At 42.4% G+C, this 18,011-nt stretch overlaps 1 protein-coding gene and 1 pseudogene across 2 annotated transcripts in view; both read right to left on the reverse strand.

Moving 5' to 3' along the window:
- The window catches only part of LOC145535706 (uncharacterized), a 54,494-nt gene that overhangs the window by 11,019 nt on the left and 25,464 nt on the right, over positions 1 to 18,011 (reverse strand). The window contains 2 exon segments of the mRNA XM_081564077.1: positions 15,898 to 15,995; positions 16,265 to 16,385. Coding sequence (XP_081420203.1) covers positions 15,898 to 15,995; positions 16,265 to 16,385 — 219 coding nt within the window.
- On the reverse strand, positions 14,060 to 15,898 carry LOC145535544 (casein kinase I pseudogene; annotated as a pseudogene). The gene is made up of 2 exons (XR_014075459.1): positions 15,534 to 15,898; positions 14,060 to 15,309 (listed from the first exon to the last, which is right to left on the reverse strand). The product of XR_014075459.1 is annotated as a casein kinase I pseudogene (transcript).

The raw sequence follows: 18,011 nt of genomic DNA on the forward strand, positions 1-18,011 counted from the left end.
AGATAATCAGTATGTGTTGTTTTCGACAACTCAGTTTATGGGGATGTGGAGACAGACAGGTAGGGACTGGAGGGTCAGTGATTTTGTGAAAGATACTAGGTGGGTTTCTGAAATGAAAACCATAGAATCCATCAGGAAAGTTCAGTGTTTGGCTGCTCCATGAGGCAGTTTTCAAAACTACGTGGGTCATTAATTGGTAGTCTGGGGAGATAGATAATTGGAAACCTGCGTGGGATGGGGCACTGCTGCACTTGTGTTGGTTATTATTCAGTGTTGTCATAGTCATCACTGTGGATTAGTAATATGAGGAGCCTGGCCATTCAAGTGACTTTGAAGTGTCCTCTGGCAGTCCCTGTAGTGCATCCATGGGTGGATTCTGCTGGTCAGTGAGTGATTGGCAGCGAGAGGAATCAGGGGTATAGTGCCAGGGACGTGAGGTGAGCAGAGACCAACATTTTTGAGTTGGTCAGTCACAGGGGGACTTGGTGCACACCTGGTTTCCAGGGTCTAAGAAAGGAGGGAGGATGAGTTTGAGTTTTGGCCTCTGTCAGAAAAGGGAAATTCAAGCAGGTTGCTGTGGATGTGCACAGAAATATGCAGAAGCTCAGTTTATGCCCACAAGATGTCCTCCTTCAGCCGGAGCATCTTGAAGACGATGGATAATAGGAGTATTGTTTATTGGGAGCCGACCCGGTATGGGGTTCAGAATCACAGACTGACTTTGGAGTCGGCTGACCTTGGCTTCAGTATTTCCTGGTCTTTCTACTTGCTAGTAGTGTGACCTTGGGATAACTGACTTAGCCTCATTGTGCTTCAACAGCTTCTGTTGTCAAATGGTTTTAATGATCATCATTGTCATGTAGCTGGCAAGGTTACAGTGAAAATTAAATGAGGTACCTGATATTGAACAGCAGGGCCTCAGGGCAGAGCAAGTGTGTCACAGGAGGGGCAGATTCCAGACTTGCTGCCCCTGAGATGAATCACCATCCCACTGCTGAGTGTGAGTACCACGTGGCTGGTGTCCCACATCCAGAGCCCTGCCTCTTTCAGTGAAAAATGTGATGTAGTTGATGGAGGAAAGGTGGGATGAAGGGTTAACCCCCAGAGCCTGGGAGAGGGGGAGGTCCAGGGTGTCTGCAGGCAGCAATGTTCAGGTAGGGTGACCACCAGCCCCAGCCTGGGAGACATTGCCCCCTGATGTCCAGCACGCCCCACTGGCTCTGTGGCAAAGGCTCAGCTGATCACCACCCGATCTTCTGTTTTCCTGATCCTTGGGGATTTGCTAATTTCCCCTCTACCCTCATCTAGGGCAGAAAATTCCTTTTTTTTTTTTTTTTTTGGAACCTAGAGGATGGCCAGGTAGTAGGGTGAGCACAGTCTCTAGGGCCCTTCTAGTTCTTCCTCTTCTTCTCAAAGATGAATAAAGTGGCCTGAGAAGGTACATGAGTTGCCCAGGTCCCTGGGGTTGTGACTGTAATGAACTGGAGCCAGGTCTCCTGACTGTGTCCTCCACCCTCCCCACACTCCAGCCAAGACCAGCTTTCCCACTAAAAGTTCCCCTTGAAATTTTGCAAACAGAGGAGAATGAGGGAGCCAGACATTGCCCCACAGCTCCCTTCTTCTGACACTCCCGACTCTGCTGTCAACTTCGGGGACAGGCTGGTTGTCACAGGAGCTCAGTAAGACAGTATGTGTTATAAAACTGCATTACTTTAGTTTTGTTGATTATATGGATTTGAAATAGTTAAATGTATTTTATATTATTATATAGATTCATATATGTATATAAATATGTAAAAATGTATATTAATATATATGATTATATAAAAATAGTTTCATGTTTGTAACAGGAAGTGACACAATCTAAGTAGAAAGATGAAAATTAAAATGACCTCTAACTCTATTATCACCTAACTATCAATTCTATTAACGTTTTGATGTTTATTGTTTCAGACATTTTTTCTGTGTATGTGCATGTGTGTCTGTTCCTGAGTGTTTAATATATTAGTAATATATGCACACTTAGTTTATATGAAAATTAGAATTGTTTACCTTCATTTTTTGCTCTTTACACTAACTTAAACTTTTCTCCATGTCAGCAAATATTTTTGTATGCAAATTTAACAGTTGCATAATATTGAGTTTTTGCATGTATCATCATTTTTATAACCAATATACTGTTAATATAGGAATCATTTTAGGAATCAGTGACCTAAAATAGACTGGAATGGGTGAATTTAACTCAGATGACCGTTATATCTAACACTGTGGGCAAGAATCCCTTAGAAGAAATCGAGTAGCCCTCACAGTCAGTGAAAGAGTCTGATGTGCAAGAGTCTGATACTTGGGTGCAATCTCAAAAATGACAGAATAATCTCTGCTCGTTTCAAGGCAAACCATTCAGTAGCACAGTAATCCAAGTCTATGCCCCAACCAGTAGTGCTGAAGAAGCGGAAGTTGAACAGTTCTATGAAGACCTACAAAACTTTCTAGAACTAACACGCAAAACAGATGTCCTTTTCATTATAGGCAACTGGAATGCAAAAGCAGGAAGTCAAGAGATACCTGGAGTAACAGGCAAATTTGGCCTGGAAGGACAAAACAAAGCAGGGCAAAGGCTAACAGGGTTTTGCCAAGAAAATGCACTGCTCATAGCAACACCCTCTTCCAACAACACAAGAGAAGACTCTACACATGGACATCACCAGATGGTCAATACCAAAATCAGATTGATTATATTCTCTGCAGCCAAAGATGGAGAAGCTCTATATGGTCAGCAAACACAAGACCGGGAGCTGACTGTGGCTCAGATCATGAACTCCTTATTGCCAAATTCTGACTTTCATTGAAGAAAGTAGGGAAAACCACTAGACCATTCAGGTATGACCTAAATCAAATCCCTTACGATTATGAGTGGAAGTGACAAATAGACTCAAGGGATTAGATCCGAAGGACACAGTGCCTGAAGAATTATGGACAGAGGTTCATGACATTGTACAGGAGGCACTGATCCAGAGCATCCCCAAGTAAAAAAAATGCAAAAAGGCAAAATGGTAGTCTGAGGAGGCCTTACAAATAGCTGAGAAAAGAAAAGAAGCTAAAGGCAAAGGAGAAAAGGAAAGATATACCCATTTGAATGCAGAGTTCCAAAGACTAGCAAGGAGAGATAAGAAAGCCTTCTTCAGTGATCGATGCAAAGAAATAGAGGAAAACAACACAATGGGAAAGACTAGAGATCTCTTCAGGAAAATTAGAAACACCAAGGGAACATTTCATGCAAAGATGGGCACAATAAAGGACAGAAATGTTATGGATCCAACAGAAGCAGGAGATATTAAGAAGAGGTGGCAAGAATACAGAGACGAACTATACAAAAAAGATCTTCATGAACCAGATAACCATGATGGTCTGATCACTCACCTAGAGCCAGACAACCTGGAGTGTGAACTCAAGTGGGCCTTAGGAAGCACCACTATGAACAAAGCTAGTGGAGGTGATCGAATTCCAGTAGAACTATTTCAAATCCTAAAAGATGATGCTCTGAAAGTGCTGTGCTCAAATGCCAGCAGATTTGGGAAACTCAGCAGCGGCCACAGGACTGGCAAAGGTAAGTTTTCATTCCAATCCCAAAGAAAGGCAATGCCGAAGAATGTTCAAACTACTGCACAATGGCAATCACCTCACACGCTACCGAAGTAATGGTCAAAATTCTCCAAGCCAGGCTTCTTCAACTGTACGTGGACCGTGAACTTCCAGATGTTCAAGCTGCTTTTAGAAAAGGCAGACGAACCAGAGATCCAATTGCAACATCCGTTGGATCATTGAAAAAGCAAGAGAGTTCCAGAAAAACATCCACTTCTGCTTTATTGACTATGCTAAAGCCTTTGACTGTGTGGATCACAACAAACTGGAAAATTCTTCAAGAGATGGGAATAGCAGACCACCTGACCTGCTTCCTGAGAAATCTGTATGCAGGTCAAGAAGCAACAGTTAGAACTGGACGTGGTAGAACAGACTGGTTCCAAATCGGGAAAGGAGTACGTCCAGGTTGTATACTGTCACCCAGCTTATTTAATCTCTATGCAGAGTACATCATGGGAAATGCCTGGCTGGATGAAGCACAAACTGGAATCAAGATTGCCGGGAGAAATATCAATAACTTCACAGGTGCAAATGTCACCACCCTTAAGGCAGAAACCAAAGAGAAACTAAAGAGCCTCGTGATGAAAGTGGAAAAGGAGAGTGAAAAAGCTGGCTTAAAACTCAACATTCAAAAACCGAAGATGATGGCACCCAGTCCCATCACTTCATGGCAAATAGATGGGGAAACAATGGAAACAGTGAGAGACTTTATTTTCTTGGGCTCCAAATCACTGCAGATGGTGACTGAAGCCATGAAATTCAAAGACACTTGCTTCTTGGAAGAAAAGCTATGACAATCCAAGAGATCGTGATAAACATCAGAGACATTACTTTGCCCACAAAGGTCCGTCTAGTCAAAGCTATGGTTTTTCCAGTAGTCATGTATGGATGTGAGAGTTGGACCATAAAGAGAGCTGACGGGCAGAGAATTGATGCGTTTGAACTTTGGTGTTGGAGAAGACTCTTGCGAGTCCCTTGGACTGCCAGGAGATCCAACCAGTCAATCTGAAAGGAAATGAGTCCTGAATATTATTGGAAGGACTGATGATGCAGCTGAAGCTCCAATACTTTGGCCACCTGTTGTGAGTAACTGACTCATTAGAAAAGACCCCGTTGCTGGGAAAGATGAAGGCTGTAGGAGAAGGGGACAACAGAGTATGAGATGGTTGGATGGCATCACCAACTCGATGGGCATGGGTTTTAGCATGCTACGGGAGTTGGTGATGGAAAGGGAAGCCTGGCGTGCTGCAGTCCCTGGGGTCGCAAAATTTGGACACAACTGAGCGAATGAACTGTACTGATACTGTTAGTAAACATGCATGAAGGATAGTTTGGGTTTTGACAATTAATACCACTGTAGTTACATTTCTGCACTTAAACCTTTCTTCATATAGGTGACTGATTTCTAGAAATTGAAGTCTTGGATAAGGGTGTAAGGAAAAATATTTAACGACTTAGGAGGGGATAGTCGGTACACATAGTCCCAGTGAGAAACCTGCCTTTTCTAAGTGTCACACAATCATATCAGTTACAGATACACAGCTTGTGGCCATAGAAATATGGTGCTCCTTGGGTCTCCCACAGGGTGCGACCCCCAGCTGAAGTGTGGGTGTTTTCAGACGGGTGGATCTGATCTCTACAACACTTATGACTTCACAGACCAAGCTCCTTCCCAAAAAAGCAGGAAGTAACCAAGTTTTTAATGAGTTATCATTAATTCATGTATTTGTTTTTTTGCATCCATTGCTTTCCCAGTGTCTTTAGGGGGCCTTTAAGAATCCCTGAAGCATAGCCAAAGCAATCTTGAGAAAGAAGAATGGAACTGGAGGAATCAACCTGCCTGACTTCAGGCTCTACTACAAAGCCACAGTCATCAAGACAGTATGGTACTGGCACAAAGATAGAAATATAGATCAATGGAACAAAACAGAAAGCCCAGAGATAAACCCACACACCTATGGACACCTTATCTTCGACAAAGGAGGCAAGAATATACAATGGAGAAAAGACAATCTCTTTACCAAGTGGTGCTGGGAAAACTGGTCAACTAGTTGTAAAAGAATGAAACTAGAACACTTCCTAACACCATACACAAAAATGAACTCAAAATGGATTAAAGATCTAAATGTAAGACCAGAAACTATAAAACTCCTAGAGGAAAACATAGGCAAAACCCTCTCTGACATAAATCACAGCAGGATCCTCCATGACCCACCTCCCAGAATATTGGAAATAAAAGCAAAACTAAACAAATGGGACCTAATTAAAATTAAAAGCTTTTGCACAACAAAGGAAACTATAAGCAAGGTGAAAAGACAGCCTTCAGAATGGGAGAAAATAATAGCAAACGAAGCAACAGACAAACAATTAGTCTCAAAAATATACAAGCAACTCCTGCAGCTGAATTCCAGAAAAATAAACGACCCAATCAAAAAATGGGCCAAAGAACTAAACAGACATTTCTCCAAAGAAGACATACAGATGGCTAACAAACACATGAAAAGATGCTCAACATCACTCATTATTATTAGAGAAATGCAAATCAAAACCACAATGAGGTACCATTTCACATCAGTCAGAATGGCTGCTATCCAAATGTCTACAAGCAATAAATGCTGGAGAGGGTGTGGAGAAAAGGGAACCCTCTTACACTGTTGGTGGGGATGCAAACTAGTACAGCCACTATGGAGAATAGTGTGGAGATTCCTTAAAAAACTGGGAATAGAACTGCCATATGACCCAGCAATCCCACTGCTGGGCATACACACTGAGGAAACCAGAATTGAAAGAGACGCGTGTACCCCAATGTTCATCGCAGCACTGTTTACAATAGCCAGGACATGGAAGCAACCTAGATGTCCATCAGCAGACGACTGGATAAGGAAGCTGTGGTACATATACACAATGGAATATTACTCAGCCATTAAAAAAATACATTTGAATCGGTTCTATTGAGATGGATGAAACTGGAGCCCATTATACAGAGTGAAGTAAGCCAGAAAGAAAAACACCAATACAGTATACTATTGCATATATATGGAATTTGAAAGATGGTAACGATAACCCTATATGCGAGACAGAATAAGAGACACAGATGCATAGAACGGTCTTATGGACTCTGAGGGAGAAGGTGAGGGTGGGACGTTCTAGGACAATAGCATGGAAACATGCATATTATCATATGTGAAAGAGAACTCCACTCCATGTTCGATGCATGAGACAAATGCTCAAGGCTGGGGCAATGGGATGGCCCAGAGGGATGGGGTGGGGAGGGAGGTGGGAGGGGGGTCCAGGACGGGGAACACATGTAAACCCATGGCTGATTCATGTCAATGTATGGCAAAAACTACTACAATACTGTAAAGTAATTAGCCCCCAACTAAAATAAATAAATTTATTTGAAAAAAAAAAAAAGAATCCCTGAAGCAAAATGTCCAGCTATGACTCTATAAATTTAGGTCAGAGGAGATATAGAGAGAATGAACAAAGTCAGCACCAAGATCTATCTTGAGTGTAGACAGTTGTGCCTGATAGTCCTGCAAAGGAAATAAAATTGAGCTATAAGTTTCTTTCTTACCTTCCTATTAGATGCAGCTGGAAAAGAAATGCAGTCATTTGCAAGATTTACATTGGTCACAGATAGAAAATATGCCAATTCTTCCAGGGTAAATGTTTCCTGATAATTGAATTTCAAAAACAAGTTTGATCTCCTTATGGAGTGTAGATGAGTTAACCTTGTACTTTATCATCTAAATCAGGGCACTTTAGAATGCGGAAGGGGCATCGTTAATAATTATGGTGGGGGACTTCCTTCCTGGCAGTCCAGTAATTAGGACTCTGTGGTCTCACTGCTGAGGATCTGGGTTCAATCCCTGGTCAGGGAACTAAGACCTCACAAGCTGTGCAATGCAGCCATTAAGAATAGTAATAGTGGTTATACCAAACAACAGGTGTAAACTGGAAAAGGGGTCGGCCTAAGGAAAAAGACAGAGTGTTATCGACAGTAATCTTGTCGTTAAGTGTATTGTAGTAGGGTCTGCCACAGCCGTCTTCTAGAAAACGGTTCTCACATATATATGTATCTCACATATTCTCTATCCGTTCATTTGTCTATGTAGTCCTCATTTTTAGTAAAGAACAACTATTACTGCATGAAAACTGAATTTCAGAAATTTCAGTTATATTTTCTCCTACAAAATGTTCTTTTATATTAGGTATTTAGTAACAGGCATACTATGTTTTATACTAGGATTAAAACTCATTAAGGACTTTGCAGGTGGCACAGTGGATAAGACTCCACTTGCCAACACAGGGGACATAGGTTGGATTCCTGGTCCAGAAAGATTCCTGCAGTAGGAGGAGGGGGGTTGTTTGGATCTGAGGATAGAGATCTGTGATATTTACAGTGCCCCAGTGGTACCCTCAGTTTATTGCATGGGAGCAAGACAGAGAATTATCTTCTAAGACATACAACTAGGGGAGAGGGTGGAAATTTAGGATGGAACAGTCCCCCTTCTGAGATTTACCACTGGATGATCTGAGGAATGGGCAAGTCAGGGAGGTTCACAAGCTACCAATGATAAGATAGCATTAGAGAAGACTGGGGAGGTGTCAGAGTGGTCATGAGGGAGTTCAGGGTATTTCACATTCAGCACACACAGAAGGTTTCCTTCCAGTATGAACATTCAGGTGTACAATGAGGTACGACTTCTGGGTAAAGATTTTCCCACAGTCACTGCATTCATAAGGTTTTTCACCAGTATGAATTCTCTGATATGTAATCAAGACTGACTTGTAAGTGAAGGCCTCTCCACATTCAGTATAAACATAAGTTCTTTGTCCAGTCCGAGTCTTCTGGTGTAGAAGGAGATTGGATCTTTCGGTGAAGACCTTCCCACATCTTGTGCACGTATGGGTTTTTACCCTGTGTGAGTTCTTCTATGCTCATGCATTGGATTTGGAAGGGAAAGATGTCCCATAGTCACTGCATTCATACGGCTTCTCTCCACTATGAAATTTCTGATGTGCGGTCAGGTGGGTCTTCTGGATAAAAGCCTGCCTACATTCAGTGCATATGCAGGGTTTCACTCCTGTGTGAATTCTCTGATGCAACCTCACTATTGACTGATGAGTGAAAGTCTCATCACACTCATTGCATTCATAGGGTTTTCCCACAGACTGGGTTGGAAAAAGAGGTGTGGCTTCTGAGTGAAGACCTTTCCACATTCACTGCATACATAGGCTATCTTCCCAGTAAGAAATTTTCAATGAGGAATGTGTTCTTGTTTCTGGCTGAGGGCTTTCCCACACTGATTAGGTTCACAGAATTTCTCATTTAGATGAGAATTAACATAGTTAGTATAGAAAAAGGAATAACTAAAATTTGACTACAACCAACAATCTTCTCAAGGTTTTTCTTATGTTACTTCTGTTAGGACTTGTAAGTTTAACCTATACTTCAAACCATTTCCAAATGTATCATATTTAAGGGGTTGTTCTTATGAACTAACTATGGGCTCACGTAAGTTATTATTCCAGTGTACTTACATTGACAATCTCTATACTTATTCAATCTGTTCTTATTGATGAAAGCAACATGACACAAAGGTGTATTTTGGTTTCCCTTATATTTATCTGGTCATTGTATTGTCACAGTTTTTGTTTAAAATGAATGCTGCTGCTGCTGCTGCGAACTTGCTTCAGTCATGTCTGACTCTGTGTGACCCCATAGATGGCAACCCACCAGGCTCCACCGTCCCTAGGATTCTCCAGGCAAGAGTACTGAAGTGGGTCGCCATTGCCTTCTCCGTTAAAATGAATAATCATTTTAATTAAAAAGAAACAATGAATAATTCCTCTTGAATTCATCCAGTTTCTCATTGTGAAATGAAGCTTTTACGGTAATCTACTCTATGATTTCAGTCTCAGGTTTCTTTATTAAAAGGAGAAAAAGAAGGCAAAATTCAAACTTAGAACAGTTAGCCAAATATAGAGGAGCTACATGCAAGTGATCCAGGTTGGACACAGGGAAAGCAGATGAGGATGAGGATGATGATGATAGAGAACACTCCTATCGCTCTCTGTTTATGCTATGTACTTATAGTTTTTAGGACATGCCAGGCACTGTCCTATGTGACACAGAAGTATGTACACACATATAAACTCATTTAATTCTCTCAGAAACCATATGAGCTGGATACTATTATACATTATTTAAAAAGGAAACTAAAGGCCAGAACAAGTAAATACTTTTCTCAAGATGGCATGGGTCATATGCAGGAGAGATTAAAACAATGCAGCACGTCTCCACTTACATAGTCTATCTGGTACCCATTTGGGGGCTTCCCTGGTGGCTCAGATGATAAAGAATCCACCTGTTAATGTAGGTGACACAAGAGACACGAGTTCCATCCCTGGGTCGGGAAGATCCCCTGGAGAAGGGAATGGAAACCCACTCCAGCATTGCTGCCTGGGAAATCCCATGGACAGAGGAGCCAGGTGGGCTACAGTCCATGGGGTCGCAAAGAGTCGGACACGACTGAGTGACTAAACATGCACCTACATAGTACCCATTTAGTTCTTCCAGCAGCTCAGCTTTACCCTAAGTAACGTACCAACTCAGCTGGAAGGGAAAATCACTGATGCTTTGTACAGAAGATGAAATACAATAGGTTTTAATATTAAATAGAATGAATAAGTTATGCTATTATCCCATTATACTAAATTTTAAAATATTGAGCCTGATCAGATCATGAAATCCAGTTTGTTTTCCTCGTTTAGTTAGGCTAAAATAGTGAAATCTAGAACTTTGTCTTATCCCTGCCAAGCTTCACTATTCTTTCACTCCTATGCTGTACTCTTTTTATCCACAAGCCTCATTTCATTTATTCTAGAGATCTTATGCATCCCGATTCACAGGCATGGATTGAGACTTCTTCCAACTTTCTACTTCATTTAGTATATATGTACAAAATTCTCTAGAGCCAATAATATTTAGTTACAGTTAACACCATTCAATGTAAAGTGTTAATGCCTGTGCTGAAAATAATTATCTTTCACATTCTGAGCCCATAGACTTCCTTATCAGCACATAAATAGAGTCATCAGTCTGGAAACATAGCTATGAACGTGAGTTTGTATTCTGCCAGTCGTGGAAGTGAAAGTCGCTCAGTCGTGTCCAACTCTTTGCAACTCCATGGACTGAACAGTCCCATGGAATTTTCCAGGCTTGAATACTGGAGTGGGTTGCCTTTCCCTTCTCCAGGGGATCTTCTAAACCAAGGGATCGAACCCAGGTCTCCCACATTTCAGACAGACTCTTTACCAACTGAGCCACAAGGGAAGCCCAGAAATACTGGAGTGGGTAGCCTATCCGTTCTTCAGAGGATCTTCCTGACCCAGGAATCAAGCCGGTGTCCCCTGTGTTGCAGGCGGATTCTTTAACAACCAAGCTATGAGGGAAGCCGCGAGTCATGAACGTGTCCTCAAAACATCCAGCTTATTCCCCACTCCAATAATTATTCACATACACGTCTTCCATTCATTTGGCTCTTTCTGCTCTTTGTGCCAGTTCAAAATACATATGTGATTCATAGACCAGTTAAGAGCACTATGCTCTGAAAATTAGTCCACAGTCTCACCACAACTTTAGGGAGACATAATTTTCTCTGAATGTTAAAAGCAGACTTTATCTATGCTGCCCGCCTTAATGCTTTTTGAGGGAGAGTTGTCTCCTTCACTAGAGTGATTAATGCACAAGGCTGAATTCTTTTTTGTTTTCAAGCCATTTCCCCCTTCCTACTAACGAACTCTTTTTGACACACTTTAAAAATAAAAACCCACTGAAACATCTCCAAAACACTATTAATGTCAGTACTTGAACTGTTTGCTCCATTTTTCCACTAGAAAATTTAAGGATAAAATATTATTAATTGTTTAAAGTTTCCTCATAGGTATAGGATGGAATACAATCATGTACCACACAATCGAAAAACATTATCTTTAAAGATATATTTCTGGAAAGAAAGCAAAAAAATGATTAACATGGGTGGTCCCCGGGGAAGAGAACCGGAGCGTAGAGGTGAGAGTGAGATGTTTTAGTGTCTACTCTTTCACACATCTGAATTTCAAAGTTTGTGAATGTGTCATCTCTACAAACAAACAAACTCTGACATCAGATTGTATACTCTTGCTCATCACCCTATACCTCATCCTCAGCTGCTAACTTTGTGGTGTTTCAATTTCTCTTATAATCTGCTACTTTGAATGTTAATTGGATTTCTTATCCATATGGGGTTCCATTCCGTGAAGTGCTTGTTCTTATTGTTCTATCCATTTGTAACTGTAGATATTTTGCATTTTCCTTCTTGATGAGTACCTTCTTTTCTTTATCCAAACTTTTTCCTTCCAATTAAATTAAAAATTAAATAGAGGGGGGAAAGTTTTTATTTGCTCTGAGTTCTATGGGATGGTGGGGGTGAGAAAAGGAAAAAAAAAAATATTAGATACTGGAGTGATTAAGGGCCCAATTTTATGGAACAGGTGAAGCCTGTATCAAAATAGAGCCCTAAATAATCAATAGCCCAGACACAGAGAGAAATTTCCTATGTAGGAAGCATTAAGAAAACTGGAGTTAAACATGAGTTGTGGAAGATATACAGATACAAGTTTGAGTTAGAAATAAGGGGCCTGCTGTCATTAAGAGCAAAGTTTCATTATCATGTGCTACATAATAGGGAGTAACTGCAATTTTATTTCATAAGGCTAGCACAAGATAAATGTCATGGTTTAGGTAATGATATCTGTCAGTAGCACTTAAAATAAACTTGTCAAAAAATGGAATTAGTTATCCCATTAAGAACAGAATGATTCAACCAGGATACAATATGGACTTGTGTTGTGGTGACAGAGATGGGACTTAAAAGGGGGGGGGGCATTCAAATAACACTTTCAAAAAGAGAAAAAAAGAGGAATTGCAGAGTGAAGAATATTGGAGAACAATATCTGATTTGGGCAATGATGATTCCAGTTAATAATATATTTAGAGTGAAAGAACTGCACAGTGAGGAATGTCACTCCACATAGGTAAATTTTGGTACTAAGGTACAGACATAATGCAAGGACTAAGGGTATCACTATATGAGTCAGTAGAACAGGAAAATAAAACGTGTTCAGAATGGATGGAAGATTCCATTAAGGAAGGGACGAGCAGAGGACAGTAGACAGCGCCTTTCAGTTAAAGGGAATGGAAGGAAAAAAGTTTGTAAAAAGAAAACAAGGTACTCATCAACAAGGAAAATGCAAAATATCTACAGTTACAGATGGATAGAACAATAAGAACAAGCACTTCACAGAATGGAACCCCACATGGATAACAAATCCAATTAACATTCAAAGTAGCAGATTATAAGAGAAATTGAAACACCACAAAGTTAGCAGCTGAGGATGAGGTATAGGGTGATGAGCAAGAGTATACAATCTGATGTCAGAGTTGACATATATAAAACAAAATGAGGTTGGTTTTAGATGACATTGAGAAGCTGGAGAGGAAATGGAAAGGGATTGGCAGGAGCAAGGGCGGGAATTGGTTCTTTTGAAAGGAAGCAGAGCCATGAAATCCGAACACATAAGGACAAAAACTATGGTGGGGAGGGGGGCAGGACAAAAGAAGCACCAAGTAGTAGGGAAGGAAAAAAATAACTAGGAAAGCAAGGTGCCTGAGATGGTAGCGTGGCATGTGATCTAGAGTACAGGGGTAGGGGGAGAAGGGCAGATAGCTCTCCTGCCAAAAAGCCAAGCAAAGAAGACAATGGATATTCCCAAGGGTCATACTAGGACATGGCATTTAAGTATTAAAGGGGCTTCTGTCAACTCTGCCTAAGCAACCCTAAAAGTTTAGAGACATTATTTTTTTACAGAAACAGTTTACAGTTTTTAGTGAATCTGTAAACCAAAAAGCTCTCGTTTCCAAGTAAAAACAAATTCCAGATCATGTAGATGTTTATAGTGACTAGTTTACCTAAACATATATCCATGTTCAGTTGTAAGATGTTAACTAAAATTCTGTGACAAATATGCTTTTTCTTAAATACCAAGAACATTAGAGAATTAATGCAGTCCTAAGGGTAATCTAGTGGTCACTAAGTTTTTCTTAAGCCTTCACTTAAGATGCTGTTATTTCTAGCACAGGTAAGCAGGCACAGTCTTTCATATGATCAAACACTGGAATCTTTGATTGCTACCATAACAGCTGGCTTGCAAACAAGTAGCCAGCCATTTAAAGAATGTTTTAAATGAACAACTTGCAAACCCCAGGGTTGGATAAACCCTCAGAATGCATTTACAGCCATAGCAACTGTGCTTAAAGACTGTACGGGTTGTTCTTCTGAAATGAGATCTCTCAAAGCAGTAGAGTTCAAAATAAACGATTTTAATTAAAACTGGCATAGGCACAATTTTCCCACCAATTTGTGTGTGTCAAGCATTTAGTGAACTTTTCCACTTGAAAAAGTGATATAGAAAACCAGATACCATGTTTTACTAATTACAGAGCCTTCAGGAGACACCACATCTCTGCTGACCAGAGCGTTTATAGGGAAATTAATTTCCTGCTCCAATCTCCTCCTCTGCATCTTCTGTTCCTTGATTCATGCTTGAGGAGCTTTCACTTTACTTTTGGTTTTGTCACTTGGCTTGCCTGTCCGGGTTTGGGCCTGCTGACCCTGCCCACTTGAAGAGGCAGCCTGCTGTGCTGCTTTCTGCTTTAACACTATCCAATCAAATGCATAGTCATGTTGGTAATTCAGGGTCCTGAAAAGAGTGCGGAATAGCTGCCTCAGGTACGCGTAATCTGGGGCTTCGTCAAAGGACAGCCCACGACAGTGCTTTAAGTACATGGCAAATGCTACAGGAAATCCGTCACATAAGACTTCAGCAGGTGTGGTCATCTTCATTTTGCTAATCTTTTTACATGTTTGCTTCATTGTTGGAGCCTTTAGTCCCTGCCATGGCAGGCTGCCTCTACAAAAATACATCAAAAGATATCCTAACGATTCCATGTCATCTCGGCGACTTTGTTCACCCCCAAGATGTGTGTTGAGGCTAACAAAGTCGGGCGTTCCACTCAGATGTTTACCGTCTCTATAGGGTATGTGTTGCCCTGTCCTGCTGTCTCTGTACTTCTTGGCCAAACCAAAATCAATAAGGAACAACCTCTTCCACTGCTGCCCAGTACCCATGACAAAATTTTCTGGTTTAATATCTCTATGTATCATATTCATTGTATGGACATATTCGAGTCTACTGATCATCTGATTAGCTAACATCAGTATAGTTTTCATCGTGAACCTTCTTGAACAGAAATTGAAGAGGTCTTCGAGGCTGGGTCCCAGAAGATCCATCACTAGCACATTGTATTCTGTTTCCTGACCACACCATCGTATCTGGGGGATGCCAACCCCACCCTCAAGGATACTGTAGAGTTCCTTTTCATGTATCAAGAGCGGCTGCCTCACCTTCCGTGATTCTAATTTTACGGCCACTTCTTCGTGGTTGGTGAGGTCAATCGCCAAATAAACGTCCCCGAAAGAGCCAGAGCCGATGTGCCGTACCAGTTTATATCTCCCTCCGACAATGAAATCAGCCTTGTATCCGCTGCTGCTCGCCATCCTGAGAGACAAAGATGGCGTTAGGGTTAAGCCCCAGCACCTCTAAGGGGACGATGGACGCCCGTAGGGCTCGTCCACGGAGCAAGGCTGTGAAGGCAGGCTAGGAACAGAAAACGCTGGCTGTTTCTCAGCGTTACAGGGCCCAGAATCGGCCAAGGGGAACCTGACCACCGCTACTGTCAGGTTTCTTTTCACCAGCCCTCAGATTGTTAAGGGGGTTCTCACCTTTAGCAGGCTGAGCCACTTGTTTCTGGCGGCGGCCGCGGCCTCGCTTTCGCGGCGAATTCGGGGGCTGGGGAGCCGTGAAGTTACGGTGGCGATACCGCTGCCACCACGGCCGCCGGCTCCGGTCAGGCCAGGCGAGATCCCTCGTCACCCCGCCGACGCTGCCATCTTGGTACAACGGCTGCAGCCAACACAAACTGCCCCGAGTTCCAGGAGGGCGCTTCGTGGCGCAGAGAACTCTGGGAAAGGAATCACGGGCGCTCTTAGAACCTTCAAGCCAGATTCTCTTCAGAGCCTTTCAAAGGCATCAGCCTCTCCTAGAAAAACAGATCTACTCCACGTCCCCCATCTCCTCAGCTCACACATCTGAGCAGCTGTGATGTGGGGTTTCCTCCTGCAATGTCCGTGGGCCCTCTCCTTGCTCCAGCTTGAAGATGACCTCTGGTTTGGGAACTTGGTTCCCTGTGAACAGGACACGATACAGGATTGGGTCCGGGTCATTGGGTTTCAGGGCCTTTCAACCACACTTCTATCTGCTCTTCAGGAAAGGGATCCCATTTCCCTGGGAATAGAGTAATATTCAAAGAAGTGCAAAAGGACTGAAGTATCTCGGGCAAATCAAGGATGACACCATTACACACTTCGGATGCCCCAGAGCATTCAGCAGCTGAGAATGGAAGCAGCCTCTCTGAGGCCCCTGGCAGGTGCACAGGGCAGCTGTGCTTACTTACCCACCGCGCACAGGTGGCTGTAGGTCTCCAGTGTCACATCCCGGTACAGGCACCTCTGTACAGGGGCCAAGTGCTGCCACTCCTCCCTGCTGAAGCCCACAGTGACGTCCTCGAATGACCCCTGTTACAATACAGTCCCATTCAAGGTGACATGGTCAGCACTGGGGGTTGGATGGAAGAGATCTAGGAAGTTAGTTGTCTTGAATGATTTTCGCCATGATATGCTATGCTTATTAAATACCTAGTTATACCTAACACTGTGCAGGGTAAAAATAGCTAAAGCTATTAATTTCTCGTATTCAACATGTGTTAAATTCAATCAGTAAAGAATTATTCAGAAATTAAGATTAAATTAGCTTTTCTAAATCTTCTAGTTCTTTTAGGAAATACCTAGAATTCATTTTTTAAACAGGTAGGTACCAGACACGCTAGGTTCCTTGGCCAGTGCTGTGTGCTAATTCGCTTCAGTCGGGTCCGACTCTTTGTAACCCCATGAACTGTAGCCCGCCAGGCTCCTCTGTCCGTGAGATTCTCCAGGCAAGAAAACTGGAGTGGGTTGCCCTTTCCTTCTCTGGGGATTCTTCGTGACCCGGGGATGGAACCCGAGTCTCCAGCATCGGCAGGAGCCTTCCTGCCATCCCAGCGTCACCTGGGAAGCCTATCTGAGACCTCAGCAAAAACACAGTTATTCCTATTTCTCCCACCAGTTTCTTTGAGGCAACCTAGCCTTTTCCATCAAGCACCTACAAATTTTTCCAGCCTCTACCCGCTGCCCAATTCCAAAGCCACTGCCATGTCTTTTTAGGTGTTTCTTATAATAGCACTCCACTCCCAAGTACAGAAAGCTGTAGTTTCCTAGGACTGTCGTAACAAAGTACCACAAACCGTGTGGCTCAGAACAACAAGAATCTCTTGTCTTGCAGTTCTGGGGGCCAGAAGTCTAAAATCAAGGTGTCAGCCAGGTCATACTCTTGTTGAAGGTGCTAGGGAGGGTTGTGTTCCATGCCTCTCTCCTGGTTTCTGGTGGCCTCAGGCATGTCTTGTCCTATAGAGGCATCACTCCAATCACACGGTCATCTATTCCTTGTGTGCCTCCACGAGGTCTCCCTTGTGTGTTTGTGTGTCTTTGTGTCTACACTTCCCTTTTTTGTAAGAATGCCAGGCATATTGGATTGGGGCCCACCTAATGACCTCATTCTAGCTTGATTACTTCTGGAAAGACCTGATAGGTTACTGCTGTGAGCCGTGTGCTACGCCAGGATTCGTGGCCTCGGGAGGAGAGGAATTCGATCCAGGGCCAGAGATGAGGCTTGGCCACTGGAATTTTTTGTGTAACAGAATTTTATTAAAGTATAAGAGAGACAGAGAAAGCTTCTGACATGGACATCAGAAAGGGGCAGAAAGAATGCCCCCTTGCTAGTTTTTTAGCAAAGTGTTTTATGTCTGTTAGCAAGCTTATTAATCAGATAAGAGAGACACCTCAAGGCTGAGGGAGTTTCACCAGGCCCCTCTCCCACAATAAGCATTTTTGAGATAGGAGGGCCCAAGGTGTGTCATCCCCCAGCCATAAAACAACTGACATGAATACTGGTTTGTTGAGCCATTATCAGCCCAAGGGTTGAGTAAAGAAAAACAAGTTAGTCGTAGGCAGAACCATTTTCAAGGAAGGCAGATTCCAAATCAAATACATGGTTTCATTAACATAGCTTAAGAAAAACTTTTCCATAGGAAACATATTGGTTAGCTC

Source organism: Giraffa tippelskirchi, chromosome X (assembly GCF_054371585.1).
Source record: "Giraffa tippelskirchi isolate mGirTip1 chromosome X, T2T-mGirTip1v1.2.pri, whole genome shotgun sequence".
NCBI lineage: Eukaryota > Metazoa > Chordata > Mammalia > Artiodactyla > Giraffidae > Giraffa > Giraffa tippelskirchi.